This window comes from Sipha flava, unplaced genomic scaffold (assembly GCF_003268045.1).
Source record: "Sipha flava isolate LNK unplaced genomic scaffold, YSA_version1 176_pilon_pilon, whole genome shotgun sequence".
Classification (NCBI taxonomy): Eukaryota; Metazoa; Arthropoda; class Insecta; order Hemiptera; family Aphididae; genus Sipha; species Sipha flava.
In genome coordinates this window covers 2850032-2874199 of record NW_020272062.1, presented here as the reverse complement: position 1 = coordinate 2874199, position 24168 = coordinate 2850032, and the positions used below count along the sequence as shown (strand labels likewise).

General features: G+C 28.1%; 2 protein-coding genes across 3 annotated transcripts in view; one reads left to right on the top strand and one right to left on the bottom strand.

The window, feature by feature from the left end:
* The window catches only part of LOC112680431 (Y+L amino acid transporter 2), a 40687-nt gene that overhangs the window by 4787 nt on the left and 11732 nt on the right, over positions 1–24168 (top strand). For both annotated transcript variants that reach the window (XM_025550521.1, XM_025550520.1), the window contains exon 4: positions 3364–3489. In XM_025550521.1, the coding sequence (XP_025406306.1) occupies positions 3364–3489 (126 nt within the window). The remainder of the gene's footprint in view (positions 1–3363; positions 3490–24168) is intronic.
* On the bottom strand, positions 6095–15279 carry LOC112680430. Its single transcript, XM_025550519.1, has 2 exons — positions 13945–15279; positions 6095–8504 (listed from the first exon to the last, which is right to left on the bottom strand). Exons 1-2 carry the CDS (start codon positions 14217–14219, stop codon positions 6278–6280), a joined length of 2502 nt encoding a protein of 833 aa, XP_025406304.1. The 5' UTR covers positions 14220–15279; the 3' UTR covers positions 6095–6277.

The following is a 24168-nucleotide window of genomic DNA, read 5'->3' as shown; positions in this document are numbered from 1 at the left end:
TTAAAAATATTGAATTTCAAAATTGTATGTATGAAATTCACTAATTTAGTACTTTATATATTTATACGATATTAAAGTTTTTTTTTTAATTAATTAAATTAAAATAAACGTTGTAATGATAAACAGCAAGTATGTATAATACATAATAAATACTCGAATAATTTAACCGGTGGTCCCTTGTGTTATTTTAATAATTTATATCTGTGTAATATGTTCTATATTCATTGCTCAATAGGTATACCAATTGGGTAATATTTTAATCAAACAATAGCTGTCCCTTTTTAAAAATGTGTCGTAATATTACTCATGACTTACGAAATTTATTCCGCAATGTGTATCATACACGATATACTAACTATATACAGTGTGTAAACGCTAACTGAGAACAATATTTTTGCGGAGGGACCTGAAATTGAAACTCCTGTAATAAAAAATCAGAATTCAAATTTCAGGTCTCTTCGCAACGATATTGAGTGTTAACGTTTACACACTGTATACATTATACAGAGGGTCCATTTAAATGTTGTGCTTTATTAATGTAAATGCTCGGAATATTTTTAGATGAATATTAACAATATGAATATACTGTCCATATTTATTTAAAATAAATTGACCAATTTGTATTACACTAAATAAATTTAGAAATGTTTCTTATAATATCATGTGAATCATTTTTGTAATGTATAAATCAAATTTACCTATTCCATTCCAAGAGCGCGTAAGAACCGCGTGGGTGGTTTTCTCCAATGGGGAAATCCACGTGGTACTATTTCACTGGAGCTTGGAAAAAATCAATGAAACTTTCACCCACATCCTCCCACCAGATGTTATGCGCATCTAACGTTCAGTACTATAACTTCTATATACAGATAGATTTATAAGTCAGAAATTAATTTTGATTTTTTTTTTAACAAAACCACGATAAATTTTCACCGTAAACAGTACCTAATAATTCGTAATGAGATTAAAGGTTACCTATATAACAAAATATTGTTTATACATTGTAGGTACATTGCTTAAAATATGTCATGTACCGATAAAAAAATATTACAATTTAAAAATAGGTATTGTTATTAACCAGAACGAATATTGTGATAAACCTGTGGACTGCAATAGACTCGGTAAATTTATATTTATGATCCTTTTAATAGCCAGGAAGGAAACACCTTGTTAGCTTTAATTCGTAAATAATTCGTAAAGAAATAACCTATATTCAGTGGGTTCACCTATTAAAAATATTGTACACAATTTTGTGAGTAAGAAAATATAACGATTGTTCTAGAAAGAATAATTTCATAATATTTAATTTAAAAAATAAAAGATAATTAATATTCAACAATAGCACGAAATTATCATAATTTGTTTGAAAAAAAATGTATATTATTTTTATGTGCAAAATGTATTAACTATTACGTACTTCATTGAAAACTCAATAAGAAAACTAAGGTGTAGTGAGTAGGTCGCACAAGTAGATTATATTAAATTTTAAACTAATTACTTTAAAAAGCATTGATTTTGAAAATAGTTTTGGGAATTGATATCTTGAAAAATATTAGAAACTTTTAAAAGTTGTTAAGTTATAATTCAAAGTTATATATTATTATATTTATATATAAATAAGTAGATAACATTTTAAAAATTCCATTTTATTTTAAAATGCATATTTCTTTATTTATTGGTGTCATAAATAATCTTGTTAGATGCTGGTTTATATAATAGACGAATTTAATGGTTTCTAGGAATAACTTTTTGATATCTTTGTCATTTCATGGTTTTTTAAAAATAACGTATACATTGAAGTTAGTGCGTATTGATATAATGCGTCATATAAATATAAAATTGGTACTTGTAATTTGTGTTTGAAACAAATTATCACAATATTTTTGCGTCTATCGGCCATAGATTATTCATATTTATGATCACTATTTTCAAAGAATTATTTATATATTATTTTTTTTTATATATTACAAAAATACATTTTAAAACCAAATCTTCTAATTTTTAATTTTGATAAAAAAATAAAAAATTCTTAAACATTTAGGAAACACCTAAAAATACCAAAACAAGTATTAAAACTAAACTTTAAATCACTTGAGATTGTTCTTAATACCATAAATGGAGCTAAATATTTTCACTTCTAAATAGTTTAGGTTTTTAGTTCTTTTTAAATTTTTTTTCTTATATTTATTTTAATAAATGACATTCTAGTAAATTAATAATTATAATTTATCTATAAATTAACAATTTTAAATGTAACGCATATACAAACCATAATGAAATGTATTGCTCTGGTCTAATTTTAAATGTCTGAAATTAATTTAATGTAAATATTATTACTATTTTATGGAACTTTGGTATTTTACATTTATTGAGAATTAAAATACATAAAATTCTTTACTATGCAAAGGGACAATATTGCGGGCAATAAATTATTTTTAAAAGTAAGTCTTATTTTGTAGCTTAAAGCGGACGATGTTCTCAAACTAATCTCAACTATCGAATAAAGTCCATACCTATAGGTACATCTCTAATTTAATTAAAATGTATAGTTTTGTTAGAATTGTTTAAATGTTTAATGTATACTTTGTAGTTAGTTCATGGGAAGTTTTAATAAAATAGTTTTTAAAATAAATAAAGAAATTTAATAAAATTAACGCTTTTTAAAAAATGCAATTAATTATATTATTTATTGGTTTTAAAATACTTTAAGTTTTTTTTGTATAGCATTTTTTAGTATAATTAGTAAACATGATTTAAAAAATATAACTAGTACTTCATCATATTGATCGATGTATTTTTTATGAAATTACTTTCAAGCTTAATTAAATAATTACATTTTCATTTATTCAATAAGTCAAGACGAGTACAGTCGAAATAAGTTGATTTAGATCAGTAAATCAGATATGTATATATATATATATTGTTATGGTTTATTTTTTAACTGTCAATTTAATAAAATTTTTGAATTATTAAACTTTACTTAAAGTAATATAGTCAATAATGCATATTTATATAATAAATAAATTTGATAAATCTGAGAATGCGTTGAGAAATTATTTTTTCAAATATTCTCTTTAGTCAAAATTCAAGTTACAATTATTTAATGTTGAATAATTTACAGTTTTATATCACTTGGCATTTAAGCATATAAACTATGACGGTTAAATAATTAAGCTCTGTGTTCTTGAAAATAATTTTAAGAGTGAATATAATAAAGTTTATACGAGATTATTTTAACTGATTATAGTAGTGCAAATAAAGAATATATGTTTGATATTGTTACGATGTATACAATAAATTATAACAACTGTCAAAAATATCTTACATGTGTCTAAATTCTCATTTTTTCGTTTTTTTTTTCAGTTATATTGACATTTATCAACTGCTGGGATGTTAAGTGGGCAACACGCGTGCAAGACATATTCACATATGCCAAATTGTTAGCACTCATGGTCATTATTACCACGGGAGTTTATCAGATATTCACAGGTAAACGCTCTAATTTCTTTAATAATCACAGCTCACTGTCTATTATATTCGTATTTTATTTTTGAAATATATATGTTTAATGAGAGTTTAACTTAACAATATAATTCAAAAGCCATTACCATTTGATCAGAAATAATGACAAATAATTGAATAAACGTAGAAATATATTTTGTATAGATCAGATAAGTTATATTCATTTTTATAATATTATATTTTATTTCCATTTATTATAATCGTTTTATACATACAAATTATTATGTTATTATACTAAGAAATTGACTCAGTTTTAAAATTATTATAACTTATCTCGCAACACAAAATATATAAGGAACAAATTTATTTTACATTTATACTTTTAATTACAATTAAAAGATAAAAACATAATGTGAATATCCGTACATCACGAAGCAATTAAATGTAGTTGTTATCGGTGTAAAGATTTTCAATTGATGGTGTATTCTTCGCTTTTCTTTTTACTTTTAACTAAAAAAAGGTTGTACAGGATTAAGTTAAATCTATTCCGTGGAGGTCACCATTTAATTTTTCGCGTTTTTAACGCCAATTACTTATCTATCTGCTATTCATATACACTTCTATAACTAATTATTTCTAGTAAATGTTTCATAATAAATAAAAAAACTTAATTCTTTGTGTGTTCACATAGTTTTATTTTTATATAAGTATTATTCAAGATTTAAATCTTAAAATTTATATCCTGAAATATATTCGAACACAAATATACAAGTAAGAAGATATACTGTGCACATCATTAATAATGTTATTTTAGTAACTTAAAAATAGTTTTATTCTGAACCAATTTTTTACTTTTGATTTTCTTTACAGTTATAATAGTTAATACTTGTCAACCAGTAACACATTTTCAGAATTGTTATTTGCAACTGTCGACCGATTTAACTTTGAAATTTTACTCTAGATAGAATATAAAATATTTTTGTTGATTAATAATTTTATTTTTATGAAAATCGAAATTGTTATCGTTTAAACAATTGAACAATCATTTAATTAAAAAATGAAATCCTATAATTATTAAATAAGATATTTTCGAAAAAAATAATTTGCTGTCTTAACTGTTCTGATCTTTGTAATGGGTGGTTCGATAAACGTTTAGTTTATACGTTGAAACAATTGTATAATTATGTTATCATAATCGGTAACTACATTACTTATTTTATCTAGATGTCTCTAATTTATTATTTATACACTTACCTCATACCACAGATAAATTACCTATCACTTGATTATGAGTATTTTCTTCATAAAAAAGTTATTTTTCACAATATAATTAGTATAATTACATGAAACTTTCAAAAAATAAATTTTATAATATGTTAGAATTATTTTTTATATTTTAATTTAGTAATAATCAATATTCATAATTCACACTGCGACCTAGAATTCATAATTAAAAGTTTATTAAATGTAAAAATCATGTCATTATATTATTACATAATGTAATATAAAGCACAAATTTATGAAATAATAATTAAGAGTGGGTCTTCTAAAATTTTTTAGTCTCTCAAAATCCAAAATTTCAAAATATTTGAATAGATAGAATAAGCATTTTGCACCTTATAAAACAAATGGAATATATGTAGGCCAGGCGATTTTTGAGGCTGCATGGTCTATATTTTAGAAAACAAAAAAAAAAAATTTGATTTTGCGTGGTGTCACAAAACATGTTTTCACTAAAATATAATATTATGTTTAATGTTATCGGGGTCAATTTATCATTCGTCTCCTATGGAGTCTAAGACTTACCTAGGTTAACTTATACCTAAGATGATAAAAAACTGCCAATCATCTGATTATGTGTAGACTTTAGTCCACTCGTACTAAAGCGTATAGCAAGAGTTAATGACTATATTGTTAACTTTGTCTCATCATAATTTTAAAAAAAAAATTATAATATCAATTTGAAGAAAATAGACCCCTTGACCTGGAGCTTAATTCTGTTGCACCTTGCATCATTCATAGACCCTTTCAACAAGAAATAATTGTACTCCATGTATTAGATTTTACTAGTATAGGATTAATAAAAAAAAAACCAAATTAGTATTTAAATAAATAAAATTATATATTTTAAAATGCCATCAATAAAATCAATATAGTTCTTATAAAGTATAAAATCCAACCGACATAAATATTATAATTATCATACATACTTAATGAATTTTTCTATAAATGTACAATTGATCACTAACCATTTTATATAAATATAATAATAGTTGTTTTGCAGAACTTTTTAATTATATTGTGTTACCATAACGTATAAAAACATACTATTTTAGTGAATTTATAAAATATTTTATTTTACATGGCACCCTAAACTTAATTGCAAATAGCGATTACAATATTAAATATTAAGAATTAACAATTAAAAGATGTTTACTCTATAATTTTAAGTGGTTGTATACTATTGTATTAAACTATAATAGGTATTGTATTTAAAATAGAATTTTGTTTATGTCTAGATTTTCACTCCATGATATAATTTATATTTATAAAAAAATCCTTTTATAACGCTAAAATATTACAAATTTGAAAATATAAGTAATTATACACCGATTTAATCAGTGATTCGTTATAACTCTAAATATGTGCATAATAGAAAAAAAATTGTTTAGCAATGATACATTAAATGTATACTATATTAAATGTAAATTGTATTTGAAAGTACTTAAGAACTTTTGTCAGTAATTTTTACAGTCAATTAAAAGCATTATAAGCAGATAAGTCAAATAATGATTTCACTTGCAAACATAGCTGTTCATTTATCTATGTCAAACATGGATGGATGAAAAATCATTTTCCTGGACAAGTTTTCATTGGATTCATGTAAGCGCCCGGGTAGACGGAGTGGGTCTAAGTTTTGATTTTTTTTAAATTTCGATATACCTGTTGATTCTGATTTACCAAAGTATCGTGAATTTTCATTGTCTTCGTTATTTTTTCCAAATAATTTGAAATTGTTATCTTCTTTGTCTTTTGATATTTTTTCAAAATCTATTACAATCGGTTGGAAGTATTCTAAAACTGATTCTTCGGATGGACGTACGCCTCTCAATTGACTATTGAACAGATCTGACGTTGACGATTTCGTATGATAACGAAACGGTTTAGATATTTTAAAACTACTTCGATCGTCATCACCGAAATCTCGTGAAAAAAGCGAAGCCTGCTGATTTGGAAGGTATGATGATTTGTCTCTGCCGAATCCCTCCAAATAGTGCGATGTTCGTTGACCTATTGTTTCAGACGGATTGTCGTTAAATCCTCGTGAAAAATGAGTGGTTAAACGTTCTGAAGTCGGTGGTTTATCATCGATTAAAACGGATTTTAAGCCGAAGTGTTCAAAATCTAGCGGTTTTGCGTACTCAGATTTAAACGATGAGAATAACGGTGACGATGTTGTTTTTAGCTCAGTGAATCGGAACTGAGACGGCCGTTCATCCGTCATCGGATGCCGGATTTTTGACGAAAAACTAGAAACAGAGAAAGGAGTTTGCACGCTGAACGACACACCTCGGTCTGTATTCTCCACTTTACTTTTAGTAATATGAATACTTTTCTCCTGATTTGGTTTTCTAGTCAATCGACTTTTGTAGTCGTCGATATTAAATCCACTATATCTGCCTTCTCCGCCAACATTGCCAACAAGACTACTTCTACTATCTCTATAGTCGTTAGGATTTGATTGTAAAAATCGGCCTGTACTGTCTGCCGACTTTAATTCGTCTCGAGCTTTGACTTCGCGACCAAAATCCACTTTGAATTTATCACTTTCGTCTCTAAAATTTGAGTCGAGTTTTTTCTCATCTCCGTTATGCGTTTCAGGTAAATGCTGAGCATCTGCAACGTTTATGGCGCGCACTTGCTGTACGTATCCGATCGGATTATTGATCATCGACTGGTCGGTGATATCATGAGACTTTAATATTTGTACTTCGGAAGCGTGTCCAGATCTGGGAGTGACGTATGAATTCCACGAAGATCGTCCCACGTCCAAATCTTTTATTTGCACCATGGATGTAGTATTAGCGGTTGCAGTAGTGTCGTTTATCTTGTTCACGTTTCGTTTATGTCGATGTCCGTTTATTGTGCACTGGCACTTTTGTTTTGTATCGCCTTGGGATATGGTTTCCCTGTTAGAACCATCACCTTGCATTTCCGTCTCTGAAAACGATGCAATTTGAATGGAAGGCTCGATCGTTATGTGTGACACATATTCAGTGGGAGGCGAATGCGACGACGGCGATGGAAAATTGTTTATTTGAGACGAATGTTCATCCTGGGTATAAGAATGATGATATACATTTTGAGGGTCGTCACCCCCGTGTTCTTCGTCGTTGTTCTTCGGATAATCAGTCTTGTAATCCGGAGACTTGTAATCAACATGTTTGTAATCAACGTGTTTATACTCAATTTGCTTGAAGTCAACAGGCGTGTACTCGACGTGCTTGTAATCAACCGGGTTGAACTCATCATCCTTATAGTTATCAGGTTTGTAATCGGCAGGTTTGTACTCAACATCATTGTGGTCGTCGGGTTGATGATCAACGGCATTGTATTCAGTAGGCTTGTGATCGGACGGTTTAAAATTGGTAGCGGGTTTGGAATATACGACTTTATAGTTATTATTATTCTTGATAAAATTATTTTGACGAGTTTTTGGTGGTTTAAATCTGTGATAGTACTTCGGTCGTGTCTTCGAGTCGGGCCAATAGTAGTCAGAATAATTTTTCGTTTTCACGGGTGGAGGAAGTGGGTGTAAAGCCCATGGCATTGATTTGTCCACCTCAAGCCTAATCGTTTTCGCTGTTGGCAAGGGTGGTGGCAATGGATGTAACGTCCATGGAAGATCATTTTTCACTACAGTCAATGATGAGTCTTCGGTTTTAATTGAGATTTTTTTAGGATATTTTAGTTTTAATTTTGGTTCAGCTATTTGACGTGCACGTAATTTTGAAAACTTTAACTTTTGTACCGGAACATACCTGTTGAAAAAAAATTAAACGTGTCAATCCACCATGTCTAAATATGCATCCTCTGAACAAAAATGTGTGTAAAAAAAAAGAATGCTAAACTTTTGGTTGCATAAAAAAACTTATAGTTTCAAACGATTGTTCTCCAATTTAAAACGGATAAAAGTGTTTTCTCTTGGGTGATTTTTAATTATGATTAAAAACAATAGTTTTGTACGTGACATTAAGTTACATATATTTTAAATAGAAATTCATATAAATCATTTAAAATGACTGCATAGATTTTCGATACTGATTTAAACATATAGTTAAATAAATCAAAATTTTTTGAAAAAAATTATCCTCCATATTTATTAATAATTATTTAGTTCAAACAATTAATTTGCACGTCATCATAATATGTATTCTATATATTCTATGTATTCTACACAGGTATAACCTATTATAAACACAAATTTATAATCAGCTAAAATTAACTATTTCAAAAATAAATTATTTGTCTTGAAAAATAAAATATTTAATCATTGTCAATCATCAATTTTGCAATATATTAAGCAAATAAATAATGCATTATTGTTAATTAAATATAAATGAATTATTTCAAGTAAAAATAAAAAATAATCTCAATATTTATAAATGTGTAGTCCATGTAGACGTTGACTATATACTAAAACTAAGCTAATATTTTAACCAATAGATTTCTGGTAGTCAATAAAAGTGACTGACTATACTTTCTGTTGTAATATATAATAAATATGGTATAAGAAATTAACTATGACGAATGAAAAATAAAAAATATTCAATATATGCGTTCATTGACCGTCTTCTCTTCTATGAAATTATATTATTTTTATATTTTAATATCATTAATATTGTTTTATATTTATTGCATATAACTATTTAAAATGTTATTTACATGAAAACTATTTTTATGGTTTTTTTTATTTAGTGAAAAATTCATTCTACGACGCATACATTTTTATTATTAAATTTGAATATTGTAAAGTAGATTTATTCAGTTTATAGTTTCACTGATATAAATTATGAAATAATAAATACCTACCAACATTTTAAAAAAACAGTATTTCATATAATCAAAAGTTATAATTTAATTAATAAACATTACGTTCTGTAATTTTTTTAGATTTATTAATTCAATAATTGTTAGGTTAAAGTTAAACAATTTTATTCATAATTTAATTGCAGTACATTTTTTTGTAAAAAAATAAATGGTATTATCGATTATTAATAAATTATTTTCAATGTATAAATTTCATAAAATATTGAATTATACAATATCCGCATATTTTTACATATAGAATATAATACAGTATCAGTAAGTTATAAATATTATAACAAGGTCAATGGTAATTTTAAAACTTAAAAGATATTATTGGTATTAAATAATAATAAATATTGATTTTTAAAAAAAGCATGTACACATCAATAATAATCTTCATTTAGTGACTATTGAAATTTGAAATTATTGTATAATATAGTATTACGTGTCTAATTTTCAATTCGATAGGTTTAACTTTTTTGCATCATTCCGTAAATCTTGCTGTTTATTCGATATTTTTTACAAACCCAATTGGTGAAGGTATATTATATCAAACAAAAACCAAATGTTCTTATGTTTTTTTTTTATGAAAAATTATAGTTATTTGTTATTAATTATTAAAAATATTGATTTATAAAATCAAAGTTGGTTATTTTATATAATATTTATTACGGAATTGCTGCAGAAGTAGTAATTTAATTTAATTTTTATAACTTTAAATAAAATTTATAATTTTTACTTCGTTTTGTATTCAATGATATAAAATACATTCATATTTTATTATATTCTTAAATATAATAATTAGGTAAAAGTAGTGGTGCAGTCAAGAGAGGGATTAACGGATTATAACCCCTCAAACGTTTCTTTTATTTTGAAATATACAATCATTTTATGACATAGTAATAATTTGGCATTATTATACATCTATCATGACATTATCAAGACTAATGATATGTTAAAAGAACTTGTTAAGCATTCAAGAAGATTAAATATTAATTTTAAAATATAAGTTAGATTTATGAATATGTACGTAGACAAATATATATTTTTAAAGGCTTTATTTATTCAGTTTCAGTAAACTAAATAACAATACATTTTATATTTTATTTTATGTTTAGTTAACTTATTAAAATTAAATAGTTAATGTTTACAGGGGCGGATCCAGATTCGGGGAACTGTGGGTTAAGTCATTTCAAGAGGCCATTTATTAGGGATGAAACTGAATTAGAAATGAATACTTTGTAAAAAAAAAAAAACTCAATATGCTCATAAAAGTGTATAAGTATATTTATATTACATTTTAGAATTAGCGATACCACCGATAATGACTTATTTATGAATAATAAACATAATCTAATTTTATCAGCGCAACAAACGTACGGAATAAAATATGATTTACTTAACTTCCTACTAAAACAATATAATTTAAAATATAAATTATGAATTGAAAAATTTTAAATTTTGAATATACATGACATTCATTTTTTAAGTAAATCCGATGGGCCAACTGTCCAAGGGTCCAAATCAAGGTCGAAAAAGAGATAAAAATTTCCAAGAGGCCAATTTTGTCAACAAATATTAACTGTGGGTCAGCTGACCCTCTGAACCCCCACTAGATCCGCCCCTGAGTGTTAATGTAGAAGATAATTGAAAATTTAAACCTCCCCGAAATATTTTTCTGACTGCATCACTGGGTAAAAGTAACCTTTTTGTCATAATAAGGCTTTAAGTACTATGCATTCATAATCGCGTAATATATATGACTTAAATTATTAAATACTTTCACATACTATTTTTTTACCATATCAAGTAAAGGTCGTGTTTGTGAACGAGTATAAGAATATACGGGTACACGGAGTGGAGGCACACGGGCAAAAATATATTAAAGCCCATTTATTTAATACACGTGTATTATATGTTAAATCTATTGTTATTTTTCGACTCTACAAAGTTATGAATTGTATGACGTATCATGAGATTATTATTATCGGATTAATATGGATGATTATTACCTGATGGTTATCGTTGAAAAATATGTATTATAGTTATTGAAATAAGTATTTGTGGTGTGAAGTAAATTCAATTGTGATAAGGATTTGTCAATTTTTTCTAAATTACAAGAATATTAAAAATCATTAGGCACTGTATCTAAGATATTTGATTAAGTAATAAAATCAAAGTCTGTAGTCGTATCTTTAGTACAGGTATTAATATATTACGATGACAAATTCAGGTACACACGGATCAAACGTGTTAATTATTAAAATATTAATTTCCGATTTTAAAACCATTTTTTTCTTCTAAATTATTATAATAGTGTACAGTAATGGAGTTATAGAAAATAATATGTACATAAAGGTGAAAATTAGAGTTTGAATATTTTTCTCTCTCTATATATATATATATACATACCTATATATATATATATATGCATATTATCGGTAATATGGATAATTCAGGTATTTTGCAAAATGCCTAGGCATTATACAAATTGCCGTCCCATTTTAGGCGATGTAAATAAAACATATGATTTTCAATATTATTTTACATATAACCTAGGCATTCTATAAAATACCTAGGCATTATGCAAAATGCCAATTTTTTTTTTTTTTAAGCAAAGTACAAAACATTTTATTATATGAATATGTTATATTACATTAACATTAAGATTCTTATAATTATTATACCGACATCATTACACATATTACAGACAAAATTTAATTTTCATCTATTATTATATTAATATTTTACTTAAACTACTATTTACTTATTGTAACATGTAGAAAAGTAACATTTTGAAGTGCACAAAATGTTATTTTTAAGGCGAATACAATATTTATTTTGACACTTGGACTTATAAACACATTTTAAAAGTCCTTGGCCAATTCTTGTGGATAGAATTTTTATCAACTGTTATACTGTTATACTGTTCATCAGATAAAAAACTAGAATTAGTGATCAAATTTTTAAAAAAATGTTGTAGTTTGTTATAAAAATTTGACTTCATATAAATCGTATGCATAGTTGCAATACCATATTGAGACACGAAAATACGAGAAAAATGACGATATTGTATTAAAATTATTAGTACGTTCAATATTGTACCTCAGAATTATTATTAAAGTAGTAAAAGAATATTAATATCTATTGTGTTAAATCGTGCACACACTTTATGATAAACGATAAGTATAGTCGTTGGTAATAGGCGATGCCCAATTTTGTTTTTTTTCATCATATTGCTTACTCCACGTTTGACATTATACTTAATACTTAGGCAATACTCGTATTATGTATATTGCCCAGTGATTTTTGGCATTTTATATAATGCCTAAACATTTTGCAAGCTACTGAATTATCTATATTGCCGGTAACATATATAATATTTGCTCTTTCAGTCTTTCAATAGGGTATTACTTGTGGAAATGAAATGAAGTAAAATTAATTTAGTCTAATGGTTTTATATTCATTTATTTTATATTTAAATCATTTTTTATTAAAATTTTCAACCTTCTTGGATTTAAATGTTTTGAATAAAATATTAAAAATCGATTTCGATTTAGTTATGGATTTATGATCTCGGAGTTTATTATTGAGTATAAGACAGTTAAAAATCAAATTTATTCATCATATAAAATATGTAATTAACGTTTGACTAGAAATTTCTTATTTTAATCGAATATTCGTGGAAGGTCAGGAGTAATCATTTTACTAAGGAATTAAGTTTCAAATATAGAGCAAAATTGTTATCTTGTGAAAACCTTGGGTTTCACTTTAAATCTAAGATACATATAACCGAGTATGTATCATATTATTTTTTTTAACTCTGTTCGAAATTTCGAAACTGTATAAAAACTGATTAAAAAAAAAAGAAATTTGATTCAAAGTTTGATTTAAAACTGATAGAGAAGGATGGAAGGTCAGTTGTGAGACGGGATGGTCTTAAAAGCCCAATAAGCCCCAAAATAAATAATCAATATAAAAACTGATCCACAGGAATTTAATATTGTGTTGAATATCCGATATCATACATACATTTGATTTGGACGAAAATCTTTAAATACAGATCGATTCTATCGGAAAACGTCGACGACTAGTGATACAGTTAGTGAAGTTACATTAGAAATAATTCATTACTAATTCGCATTGTACGAGTTCATCGTCAAAGTCGAAAATTAACTCATCTCTTTGAAACCGTATAGACGTGTAAATGTGTAGAACAAACGGAACAGCGTACGAGGTTCTGATATTTAGCCGGTTGTGTGTAACCATGTGAAACCGGAGCCAAACAACTTATCCGGATAAGTGCCTACACTCTGCACGTAGGATATCGTGTGCGTGCGCGTGTAATGTATAATTGGAGTGTCGAATAAATCGCTGATGTGTTTTGCTCACTTGTAAACCTTGGCGGCTGGAACGTGAGTGATCCGAGTTATAACAGTGGACGGCAAAGGCAACGGATCCACGTGGAAGTACATGGCGTTCATGAGGCCTTCGACGAGCTCGGACACCGTCCTCTTGTGCCGGACATGGCGGGATTCCGGGACGGCGGCAACGGGCGTCGGACAGAGGAGAGCCGACAGCAGCGCGGAAACGGTGAGCAGCGCGAGCAACGGTAACAGCGACACGGGCCCGCGATTACACATGGCCGACGACGCGGTGTTGGCCATTATTCATTTGGACGGGACGAGAGTTTCGACGTGGGAAAACAACGAGAAACGGAAGATGAACAAATATAAACGTAAAACGTGGAAACCCCGATCCGCTCTATTCGACTGTCAACGCTTTTCTCGATCCGCGTCGCAAGTACACGTACGTAATATGCGCGGGCGCGCGCACGCGGAAACCGTACGGGCGGGAAATGCGACGGTCGCAAGAACGATGTTTGTACGCGGCGGCGTTCGCTGGACGAGGAACTGTTTCGGTGTCGTTTTACTGTCGGCGGACGGCACTGCAGGACTGCATGTCGACGGCGCGACTGCGGCACACGGACCGGACACGAAGGACACGCCGCGCGCCGTTTCGAAGATTTTCCCGATGTGCACGCGGGGGTAGGGATACCGGTTCTGGCGAGTGAAAATCTACGCGCGACGTAAACATAATATTGTGTTTACGAAAACCGTCCGTACGTTCATACTTCGTTATTGTTGTTGTTGTTGTTGTTGCTGCTGTTATTATAATATTGAATGCGGAAGGTGGAATAAACGTATGAATTAAAAAAAAAAAAAGTAAACACATGCGCGTACGTACATTTTCTATTCCTGCGACGAACGAGTAATGAGAAAGACGCGGAGATCCTGCGTGCGTGCCGTATAATTACTTCCGTCGTGACGGAACCGATATGTGTTCGATGATGTTGAAGCCTTCCGAAACACTACTGCGCACCGCACCCGCCGGCCCCGTACACCGCGTCCAACCTATTGTGTTTCGGCCCTTTACGCCGCTGTTAAACGCTCCACGTCTTAATCTCCGGACGGGTTTTCTATATTGCGTTTTACAACGATTTCCTCGCTAATCACCTATCAACCATGGTCGTTAACCGTTGTCTTTTTCCTTTCTTGTCTGCGCCGCATTCTTTACGCGCGCACATCGCACGGTTCGTTCGGAGGCGAAAAAAATTCCGTGCACGTTGAACAAAAATAATCGAAGAGTTCGAATTACCTAACACAGCCTCGGTAACGTCGTGATAATATATGTATGCGTTCACGTCCAGCATTCACCGTAACCTGTACGTTTTGTATTGACATACTAAATGCTGTATAAATATTTAACCGATAAAAAAAAAATAAATAAATAAATAGACAAAAAAGCGAAACTAAATAAAAATTATTACGTCTAAAAATAATATATAACATAGAATATACTTGAAAATATTTCATAATTTCTTGGAAATACATTGTCATTCTCTGTACAAGAAACCCCTTCGAACACAATATGCCGAATTATTACAATAGGTTAAATTCGTTGCGTTTTTATTCGTGAGTTCTTAGTTATGTAATGTAAGCTAAAATAACTTAATATTAAAACTTAAATAGTTTTTACTGAAAATTCTAAAAGTTAAAAATTAAAAACTTAATATTACACGTCAAGGGGTATATATATATATATATGAATTTGAAATTAAGGAAAGCATTTAATCTGTATAGACAGCCAACTACTAAATATCTCATGCCCTAGTACCCTTCTTGTTGTTTACACTGTTAAATTTCACTGCTAAATAATCGATATTTCATTATTATTTCCCCCTCTCCCCCAAAAAAAATAATATATAAAATATGTCTACTTATGTACAATTAATATTGATGTCTGATTCTTTGGTCGTTGTAGGAAAGTATACAATTATTATACTCGTATTAACTTTCTAATCTTACAACAAGAAAAATATTGAGAAGCGCGGAGGACTTATTTTCCTGTTTTTATCAATACAAAATATAAATCCTATTAAATAACTTATTATTTTTTTGCTGTAATGTGCGAACAAAGGCAAATTAAAAAAAAAACTTATTATTTTTCAATGACTAAAATACGCTTATTTTACCAATAAATTTTAACAAAAATGGGTTTTATATATTGTGTAAAAAATATATTTGTTTAAAAGGCGTATCGTGCAATTAGGATCTACAAACGGCCGATAAATTTTAAAATATTATACCAGGACAGGATTAATTTTAAACAGTAAACTTTGTTGGTTCTTATATAAAATGTTTGAAGGCACAATTATCATATAACTTGAAATAAATGTATACCTAATTAGTGTTATTGAAATAAAAACGTAAAGTAGTAGGGCGCTGAAATATTAATATAGTTAAAATCGTCGTTTTCATTATCCAATCAACTGCGACTCATCAATTTTTTAATTTTCTTTTTTATAATATTGTCAATTTGACCAATAAATTATTTTGACATTTGAACGCATCCCATTAAAACTTATAATTTAGCACCTGCTCCAGAATTTAAAAAAAAACCATCCTATATTATACTGTAATCTCATATATTTATGTACTCAGATATATATATTTTGGATGATCGCGAGACCCCGGAGTGAAGGAAAAGAAATTCAGGACTTTCAAAGCGTTATAATAAAATAACAATAATATAATAAAACCATTTAAAATTATCTATTATACTAATATAGTATAGTACAGTATCGTGCAACATATCACACACATAAATGTAATAGCTGTGGTGTCCCGCGACGCGTGTATATCGTTTAATTTTCGTTTTTACTTTTTTTCTTTCGTTTTTTTTTTTTAATCCGACAGATTTCTTCGCGAATCCATCGCGGAAACATATATATACGATTTCTATTTCGTGATAATTTTTCGCATTATTTTCATTGTCGCGGTCCAGTAGCAGACATTCGAGAAACGCATGTCATTCACTACAATAATATGCGGTTAATAATAATATCACGTTGTCCGGTTGTCGTCGTTGCGAGGATGACGGTCATCACTTATCGACTGTCACGCCATCACGTATTGCACTCGACAGCAGAACATGCATAGGTACCTCTGGATTCACATTTTTTTTTTACCTACCGTAGAACGTTTCTTAATACGTATTTTACGTTTAATTCACACATAAGTGTACCCGATGAGAATACAAATATACATTATATTTTTTTGTTTCTCGAAACCTGTAATACATAATATTGTTACTAAATAATAATATAGTTGCGGGATATCGGTGAGAAATCCTGACGTAGATAACTCAAAGAAAAACTAATACCGTTGAAATTCCCCTTACACGTTGGGTGCAAAAATTTCCTATAAAATATGTATGAATTACAAGCTAATATGTGTACGATTAGGCGATCTTAATAAAACCATCTTAATAATTGGACAATTAATAACTTGACTCAACATTTTTGACAGTTGCTATTATTATTTTTCATCTCTTCAGACGTCTGCCTACCGAGATACCAATGTCATCCACCGTCTGTATAGGTATTTGCGAATTTTTCGCCCCATACCCGCCACCTATACTTATATATATATATATATTTGTATGTATATGCGGTACTTTCTGGTACTTCTAAGTAAAAATGAAAACCTATTGGTTCCGACAGTGCGTTCGTTTTATTATTGCACGAATTAGAAAGCCATCGCGACGCGTGTATATATAATTGTCATCGAATCCGTCCCGATTGTATGATGATGAAAAAAAAAAAATACCATAACAAGTTCGCCAAGTGTCAATGCATGAACGCGGATCGGCCACGATTGTGCTGAACGGAGTACTTAAAATACATCGTCGTCGTCGGTGCACATGACCGGAACAAAATCGAATACACTCCAGTTCAATAGTGTATTATGTTCGAACAGACGCGGGGCGAGAACCTGTTCAGATGGCAACAGGTATCGGCTATAAGAACGTGCTAGAAAAAGAGTAAAAAAAAAAAAAAAAATAGAAAAACTATAGGTGAAAAAACCGATAATAATATAATACTTAGCGAAATACAAGAAGAAAGAAAAAAAATATACGAATCTCACCGTAACGGTGTCGCGGCGCGTGCATTGTTTACAACGATATAATTATTGTTATTAAGTATACATCGGACGATTTTCACATACGATCAGAAAACCCATGGCCCATGCAGCGGTGATTTTAAATTTTCGCTAAAAGTGGTCCTTGTAATTACAGTATATACGTCCGTTGAAATTATTTGTACACGCAGGAGATAATCATTCCTGAGTGTGTAGACTAACCCGCTTCGGGGTAGGTCCCTTAAGTTTAGGACCTCAACAGAAACGATGCAAATAAAATTACGCATCGATCAATGCGCGGACGTACGAAGCCATTGTGGTTCACTGTTTCTTTTTAAAAACTGTTACAAAAACTGTTCACAGTTACCTACATATTTTTTTTATTTATTTTTTTTCATAACACCACTCTCGCGCTTCTAGATTATATGTTATGATGTCGATTTCATTATTATTATTTTTATTCGCATCGTTCACCCCAGGCATTGAGTTTTCGTGCAACATTAAACTAATGTGGGTTATTGTGAATATTATATTTGACCGTACAGTTTAATAAATAGGTGTACCGTAGTGCATAACATTTGAAAAAAAAAAAACTATCGGTTTTGTTTGTCATTATTTAACAGTCGTTTTCTTTCCGATATTAAATATCACATTTTTAGAATACCATTAATTCACTGTCTCTGATAAATTATTATAATGTTATTTAAAGCCGTGGTATACTCCCTGCCTCATACATAAGAAAATAAAAAAATAAGAACCGAACGTCTCTCCTACACAAAAGTAATTGCACAATTATCGTTTCATGCAACATAATTATCTTACAGTAGACCCGCGTAAGTGTCATACCGATACACTTTTCCGTTCGGAACACTTAAGTTAATTATTTTTTCTCATCAACGTGGTTCGGTTGCAAGCGAAGGATATCGGAAAATAATTATGTACAAAAAAAAATTAAATTTAAAAAATTGCTTTCCTTCTCCGCGCAGCGTTTATCCGTATCGATTTATGTATTATCTGCGACGCATTGATAAAGTATATATACACTCTTGATCGTCACAGTAATATCTCTCGTAAATATGATCATATATCATAAAAATATTGATATTTGAAATGGAGGGGATTATTTTTTAAGCCCTACTGTAAACTTAAAAAATTCTTATGTATTATATATAAATATACTTCCATTATGATTCCAAGAAATATATTATTATAACGTATATAAATAAATTAAGCGTTTATCTACCATACGCATTATAGTTATACGTGCATAACTAAACCTAGTGATTTTCTTAACTCTACCGGATTAATTTGTTTTTTACTGTGATGTTATGTAATATTCGTTTTAATTTTTTACATTCGGAATTCGATTTTTATTAAAAGAATAATCATGCAAATAATTGATTATATCCGAAACGGTTGCAAATATCCAAAAAATGCTGGTTGATTTTTTTTTAATACGCAATACATATTTTTTCTTTTAATATCTCTGTTTTTTAATTATTTTTAGTGTATACCCATACTACCATAGAATAATATTAAGTAGGTACTTATAAAACTTAATTTATATAAAAAAAAATTACAATTATATTCACTTTCAAAGTTTTTTATTTCTATCGCACCCAATATTTCTATCCTATTTCTGATTATTGATTCGAAAACACAAAATATTTTATTTTTAATATGATTATGCACCACGAGAAATAAACTATAAAATTTATCAAACTCTAAAGATAATACTGATTATTTATTTTTGTAAGTTTATATATATAATATATAAAGTTTAAACAAAACTGTAGTTGATAATGTACTGTTAATTTAAATATTCAAATTGGAGTGATACTATAATATTTTTAAGACACTAATTTTTTATTTTATTTTGAAATGGGCTTAATCAATGGTAAAGTTTTTATTATAAATCGATAAGAATATAAGAAAGAATATCATACGAAATTTATTACTTATAATTAATTATTGCTATTTATCTACATGCATTACAGTTTTTGATTGTTATTATCTTTAATCCTAATTTAATAATCTTTAATTAAAAATTAAATTACCTATTCCAGTTATAGATAATAATTTATTAATAAATAAATCATTAAATAATACATTTTTAATCAGTAAAAAAGTAAGTCGTATACATTAAAATAAAAGTTTTCGTCAGAATTCAATTGTTAATTAGGAAAATATTTCTTATTCTTGGGTGAGAAATGTATATAAACAATTTTACGAAACAATTTTTAATGTATTTGATGCAAATACACTTATCATCTTTCAGTTTCTAATTAGTTAATTCAAGCGAAATTCTAAACTTGAAAAATAATGTTAATTTTTGTTTGGCAATCGTCTATATTTATTTTGATAAATTATGTACCTTTAAGTTTCATTTAACATTTTATACAATGTCTATAGCAATGAGTTATTTCATTTGTAAATATAAAATTTGGGATTTTTGTCTAGACAATTTTTTTGTACACAGACTGTAAAGTTTGAATTTCACAAAAAAAATGTTTATTTTAACGAATATTTATGACTGTAGACATTTTCAATATTTATTTTATACAGACTTTCACTTAAAACTGTTTTTAAAAACTAGATTTATTATTCTTTTCATATTTTTAGTTGTATTTTCGGAATCAGATGTAATTCAATATCGAATTTTTATCATTCTATTATGATTATTTTTATTTCTGTCTAATTATTTATCTCAAATAAAAAAAATTAATTATTGTAATGGTACAATGAAAATTTTAGATGTAAATGAAAAGCTATGTCGGTGGGTTTTTGTTTCGGGAAAATTAGAAGAAAATGGTTATGATTACTCCATTCACATACGTTATACGTTTTAATTGCAGTCGTAGCAGAAAAATAGTGACTACCTAGGTAGCTACTACTAAATTAAGTATCTACTTCGATCAAAGAATATTGCTATCTCTGGTTTATTACCAAATCGTATTATAGGGATTAATAACATCATCATGTTGGAGTAATATATATTTTTAGAACCCAATAAATAAAAATCTACTTGATAAAAATAATAGCTAATGTTTATTTCAGTAGTTCGAAATTCATGATATATTCGTATAATTAAAAGCACTTTATCTTGATGACGACGTTGTACAAATAATAAATGAAGAAATTTAAATTTAAACAGCTGGCTTCTCGACAGTAAAAATTAATTTCTGTACATATTAAACGAATATTTACATAGATTTTTTGATTTTTTGAGTAATGATTAATCTTATCATTACTATTCAGATAAATTTAACATTCAATCAAGATTAATAGTTTCGAATTTAGTTGAAAAATATTTGTTGTAACGTTTAATAAACGTAATTAAATTGAGTACGATTTTTTTTTTCTAAATCAGTTTTATTGAAATTAAAATCTACCCAACAGTAACGTTCAATAAATAAATAAATAAATAAGGGAATGAGGTGAATTGAGAGCTGGGATAGGATATCACAATGCTACGATACGTTGGTTATTAGCAGGAGGGGTTGATTACGAGAAAGTTCATGGATAGATTTCATTTCGAATGTACGGTATGGTTATTGGAAAAGGTTCTAGATGTCTGGAGTTAGAAGATAAGTGGATTTAACTAATCGAGATGATAAAAAACATTAATGTTTTATAGATTAAATATTGTAACAACAAACAGGTGTTTGAAACGTTTTAATTCCTACCTGACATGATTATCATACAATACACGTAAATAGATACTTACAAGTACATATATATTTTATTTTAATATATATTATATTATATTATTTTTAAAGTTGTATTTATTATCTTATACGCTGTTGTACCAACATTGCCATTAAAGTTCTTAGCGATCAATATACGGTCAGGTCTGTCTAGACGTTTTTCGGATGTTGTCTAACTACGCATTGGAATTCGTATTACACTTGTTACTTATAGGTCAATATATTTATTCATTGTTAACTTGTACAATTGTATTATATGAATATTTATTCATTGAATTTTGACAATTTGAGCGGGATAAATATCATTATACATAATTGTATATATCATCGTCAATAGCCATTGAATTAACCTACGAATAATGACGTAGCATGTCAACATAGCCATTGCGTTGAGTTTTTTTTCTTTAGAAAAATAACAATTCTCAAACAGTATAATTTTGAAATTGTAATCGAATAGTAAGTACATTTAAATATGAGGTAAGCACATTTTTTGGGATGAAAAATTTTAAAATGTTAAAGGTACCTATATATATATATATTTTTAATTTACCAGTCACTTAGAGAAAAATGGGACTCAAGTGATATAAATTTAAAAAAATAAAAATGAGTTAATATAAAATGTATATGTTGTAGTCAATACATTTTGTACCTCATACAATATGATATAAAAGCTACACTGTTCACGTGTATATTTAATTTAATTTTTAATTTTACATACATACGCCAATTGAATTTTGAAAATTATATGTTGATGTAATGAATAAATTAATAACTAAATACAGAACGATTTAAAGTGATGATAACAATAAAATAGAGTTAAAATGAGTCAACTTTACCGTGATATAGGTTGAATAAAAATAATTTATCTGCCCTATCCCGCTTAACTTCTAGTGAAGAGAATTTTAATATTCCCATGACAAGTGAATAATTATGCTGAAGGTGGTCGATTTTTAGGAGAAAACCAGTGAGACTAAGGAAACAAGATTGGACTCGCTCAATTATCTGGATGTCAACATAAAGAGACAGATTTTAAATTATAGACCCATAATTCATGATGAACTTTACTAGAGTAAAATATAATATGACTAAACAAGGTATTGAGTCAAATTGAGTAGTATAACATCGTATAAATCCTAAAATTCTTAAGGAATTGCAGGAGATATATTCAATATGAGAACGAAAATGAATATATGTTACAGTTAAAGTGTTGAATTCTATTATTTTATGTAATAACTAAGTATTTAATGAAATATCTGTGAATGTTAGTATGAAATTATATATGAATATTATACTTAAACTAGTTATTCCATACAATTTTAGTTTGATTTCCATTAAAGTATAGAATACATTTAAAATGTATTATAATATTTTATTTGATTAAAGCTGAATTAACTATAGTTACATTATTTGTTTGTTCTTGCTAGGTTATCGTGGCATTTAGAATTGCACAACACCTTTTTTTTTCTGCAAACACACCGATTTGTATCAAATTTTTTGCTACAAGAATCCTGACTAGTTCTCATTAACTGCACAGTTGCCGGAAATCTTAATTTTGTACTTTTATATGGAATAAGTAAAATTATGATATTATTTTTGACAGTTTGACACATTAACGAAGTGAACTCCGGAAAAATATAGAATAATTAATTAAAGTACCTATAAGATAAAAAAAATTACCTAAAATTCTGTTAAGATTACACTGTTGTTCCATGATTTCATTGTTGTTTGATGTATAAATATTATAATGGCATCAAATGACAAAAAAAAATATATGATCATAAAAATAATGAAAATGAAACAAACACGTACATGGGGCTTATAGAATTACTGCATTTCTACTTACATCAACCTATATATGTTTAATTTTTGAAAATATTTCACTTTTTTTTTGAAATCTTAATCTTGTGTATAAATATTCAAAGCCACCGTTGGATTAGACAAATTAATACTCTTCACAGTCATATAATAACAAGAACTACTGCGTGGCTACATCCAGAATATTATGTAAAGTGTTACTAAACATTATTGGAATTTTAAGACGAGGTATATAAAAAAATATTTAATACGCCTTCTTACTTGCAACCCGTAATTTTCATTTTTTTTTCTATTATTTAATATAAACGTTGATGTTAAACAGTACATCTTTTTATATTTTATAGAATATTATCGTAATATTATAATTATAGCTATATGCACGTGTATATTATACCTGTACAATTTATGTCTCACTTGTATTACTTATACGAGTACATTATGATAGGGGTGACAAATTTTTTCAACGTTATATGCTTAAAATTACCTTATTTTTTTCTTTGTGCCATTAAATTATAAATATAAATACATTAGTATAAAAACATATTATATTCATTCAAATGGATTTGTTGAATTTATAGAGTAAATAAAATGGAGATTTGATTTAAGAAACT